Source organism: Musa acuminata, chromosome BXJ3-8 (genome assembly GCF_036884655.1).
Source record: "Musa acuminata AAA Group cultivar baxijiao chromosome BXJ3-8, Cavendish_Baxijiao_AAA, whole genome shotgun sequence".
NCBI lineage: Eukaryota > Viridiplantae > Streptophyta > Magnoliopsida > Zingiberales > Musaceae > Musa > Musa acuminata.
The window spans coordinates 33,520,996-33,524,332 of NC_088356.1; the positions used below are offsets into that span (position 1 = coordinate 33,520,996).

Sequence of the window (3,337 nt, forward strand, 5' to 3'; positions counted from 1 at the left end):
AAAAGAAAAAGTAAAGCAAGAGGTTTTTTAAGAAATTTACCCATAGAAAATTAATCACTCAAATTTAAATAAAAAATATTCAAATTGGATTCGAGTCCAGATTTGGATTCTTTGCTTGCTCCTCCTACAAACCTCTAAATCTTATGGGTGCAATCCAAGAAGGAAATGTGGCCCTTGCATGTTTCCAAATCCACGAAAGGAGGACATCCCGCCCACCCACACCCTTCGGTCTATGAAAGGGGTCACTACGAAATCCTCTGTTGCTCACTACGAAACCCCTCGCTTGTTCTCCTGCTCTTCCTCGCCTTCTTGATTTTGATATCGCCTATCAATCCCCAGAGTCCATATCCATCAGTTATCCATTTCTATCCCACCTCAATCCTGCTCGTCTTTGCCTTCTCGACTTTTGCATCACTTGTCGATCCCTACAGTCCATCTCCATTGGTTATCCGTTGCTATCTCGTACTGAGATGACGAACCAAGAACTTTCTGCCGAAGTGGTAAAAGATCTCTCTTTGTTCTTCGTTGTTCTATTTTCGATTGGAGCAGATAGTTGTGTGTTCCGTGGCTAATGATATGGGATCTTTGTGTTTAGGTCGGGAATGCGTTTATTGATCAATATTGTTTTATTCTTCGGCATCATCCTGAGATGATTCACCAGTTCTACAAAGAAAGCAGTAAGCTCGGTCGTCCTGATGATCACGGCAATGTGACATCGGTCACCACCATCGCGGTGAGTACTCCAGGTCCTATTCTTAAGGGGGGTATTGGAAAACAAAACCTTTTTCTTGAAATCCTTAACTTGTTTTTGCCGAATTGATGGGAAATAGACAATCAATGAGATGTTACTGGCCACCAGCTTGGGCGTACCAGAGATAAAGAAGGTGAACAGCCAGGAGTCTCACCATGGTGGGGTGTTGGTCCACGTAACAGGGCGTCTCACCAAGGAGGACAACGTCAAGAGGGACTTCTCCCAGTCCTTCTTCCTTGCTCCCCAGGAAACGGGCTATTTTGTGCTGAATGACATCCTGCAGTATGTGGATGAGATCGACGAACACCAGGGTTCTGGAGAGATCGATGAACAGCAGCGACACCAGGGCTCTGCGAATGGTATTATTCACTTCTTGTGCTCGTTGTCTCTCGAGAGTTCATAGTTCGTTTTGTTGGCTTATCTGGTCGTAATTGGTCTGTAGAACAAGAAGAAACAGTGTCAGTGCCCATTGATGTAGTGGTTGCTCCAGCAAAAGAAATCTGTGATTCTGTGAGCAATGACGAGAGCTCCGCTGTGCAAGAGAAAGAACCGGGCAATGAGGTCTGTGATTCTGTGAACGATGGCGAGAGCTCGACTGTGCAAGAACAGGAACCGGGCAAAGAGGTCTGTGACTCTGTGAGCAATGGCGAGAGCTCGACTGTGCAAGGGAAGGAACCGAGCAATGAGGTCTCCGATTCTGCGAACAATGGCGAGAGCTCCACTGTGCAAGGGAAGGAACCGAGCAATGAGGTCTCCGATTCTGCGAACAATGGCGAGAGCTCCACTGTGCAAGGGAAGGAACCGAGCAATGAGGTCTCCGATTCTATGAACAATGGCGAGAGCTCGACTGTGCAAGAGAAACAACTGGACAATGAGGTGTCTAATGTAGTTTCAGAAAGTCCTCATCAACAGATGCCCAAGAGGACATATGCTTCAGTGGTTAGTGCTTAATCTTGATATGATGCCAAACAAAATACTCGGTCAATATGTACATGCCGTAATGTTGCTGATGTTCATGCGTAAAATGTCATGATGGATGCAGATCAAATCTGCGAAAGATGTTCCTGTGAACGTAGCAACTGCAGAATGGGTTCCTGTGGTGGCAGCGCCATCTAAACCAGTCCCTGCTCCAACGCCTGAGGAGCCGATCTCCAGTTCTGGTACTGCTGAAAGCAACACCTTCAATTCCTCAAATTTACATAAGACAATTCTTTGAATTCACTTTGCATTCAGTCGATGAACGTTCCATCTGCGTCAAGAACATACCCCTCCATGCAACATCGGCATTTCTTGAGGAGCAGTTCAAGAGGTTTGGTCCTATCAAGCCCGGTGGCAGCCAAGTTAGAGGCCATCATAAGGTTGGTCTCTCATACCATCTTCTGTAGCTTTCGGAAGACTCCCTATCTCTCTTTCATTTTTGATGATGCAAGAGAATTCACTTTCAGTGGCAGGAATCTCATTCTTGTTTTGGCTTTGTCGAGTTCCAAACATCCGATTCTGCCCGACGTGCGATAGAGGTCAATCTCGTATACTGTCATCAACACAAATTTCTTAAATCTTACATCTTCAATTTCTTTGAGTGATGTTTGCAACTTTGATTTCCTCCTACACATATTGATCGTGTTCATATTTCAGGCTTCTCCCATAGTTATGTCTGGCCGATCAGTCAAAATCGAGCCAAAAAAGATACTTAATCCAGGAGGTAAGTGTGGCATAAACTCTTCATCATCGTCACCATTGAGACTTACCTGTTTATAGTTCATTATAATAGAACTGCAGCAATAAATTAACCATGCAACTTAATATGATATTCATGCTGTGCAGTTGATAGATACGGAGGAAGATTTCCACCTGGTGGGGTGGATGGGCAGCAAAGTGGATTAAGGCAGCATGGTAACAGAGGCTATGTTGGAGGCAGGGCTGGGAACAGGACTCGATTAGATACAGCTGGTACTGGATCTGGAAGCCACCATAAGTGGAACTAAGGAGCTCATTTCACAAGCAGATATTGATCTACGAAGGATTGCAGAACTCTCCACAAAGTGCAAATTTTGTTTTTTGTTTTTCTTTCACAGGCTTGTTTTGTTCATTTGTACTTTCTGTTTCTGTGTTTCTGTACATGGAATGAGAACATTTTGTAGCTTTTGTACAGGGGCAAATATTTGTATTATAAAAAAAGAACTAATCCATGAGATCTCACGAAATCCTCCTCTCATTCCTTTGTTGAGTGTTCACATGAACAACCAAATTTTCCTAAAGTGTTAGCCGGTGCATGCTAGAATCTCGTTCTATCAAGTGTGGAGTGGTCATGGTGGAGTGAGTTTGCAATATGATAGAGGCTGCTAACTTTCTTTGAATGCCAAGGGTAAATTAGCAAGTCTTGATGAGCACAGGCATGGGCTTGATGAGGCATCCTTAAGCCTTCGGAGCTATAGAATCTCTGATGAAGCTGAAGAGGGTGAAAGAAATCAATTACATCGATTTTTGAAAGGCATCGTAATACAATATATCAGTCTAACTTTCAAAATCAATCAAAATTTGCTTGGCCAATGCATTGATAATCCCGAGTGATACAACCAAGGCATC

At 43.9% G+C, this 3,337-nt stretch overlaps 1 protein-coding gene across 1 annotated transcript; it reads left to right on the forward strand.

The window, feature by feature from the left end:
• The first annotated feature begins 470 nt into the window (after nucleotides 1–470).
• Nucleotides 471–2,859, forward strand: LOC103994854 (nuclear transport factor 2-like). The gene is made up of 9 exons (XM_065161639.1): nucleotides 471–500; nucleotides 596–733; nucleotides 831–1,110; nucleotides 1,194–1,690; nucleotides 1,794–1,911; nucleotides 1,985–2,109; nucleotides 2,197–2,268; nucleotides 2,387–2,453; nucleotides 2,576–2,859. The coding sequence occupies exons 1-9, from the start codon at nucleotides 471–473 to the stop codon at nucleotides 2,734–2,736; spliced, it is 1,488 nt and encodes a 495-aa protein (XP_065017711.1). The 3' UTR covers nucleotides 2,737–2,859.
• Nucleotides 2,860–3,337: the final 478 nt, after the last annotated feature.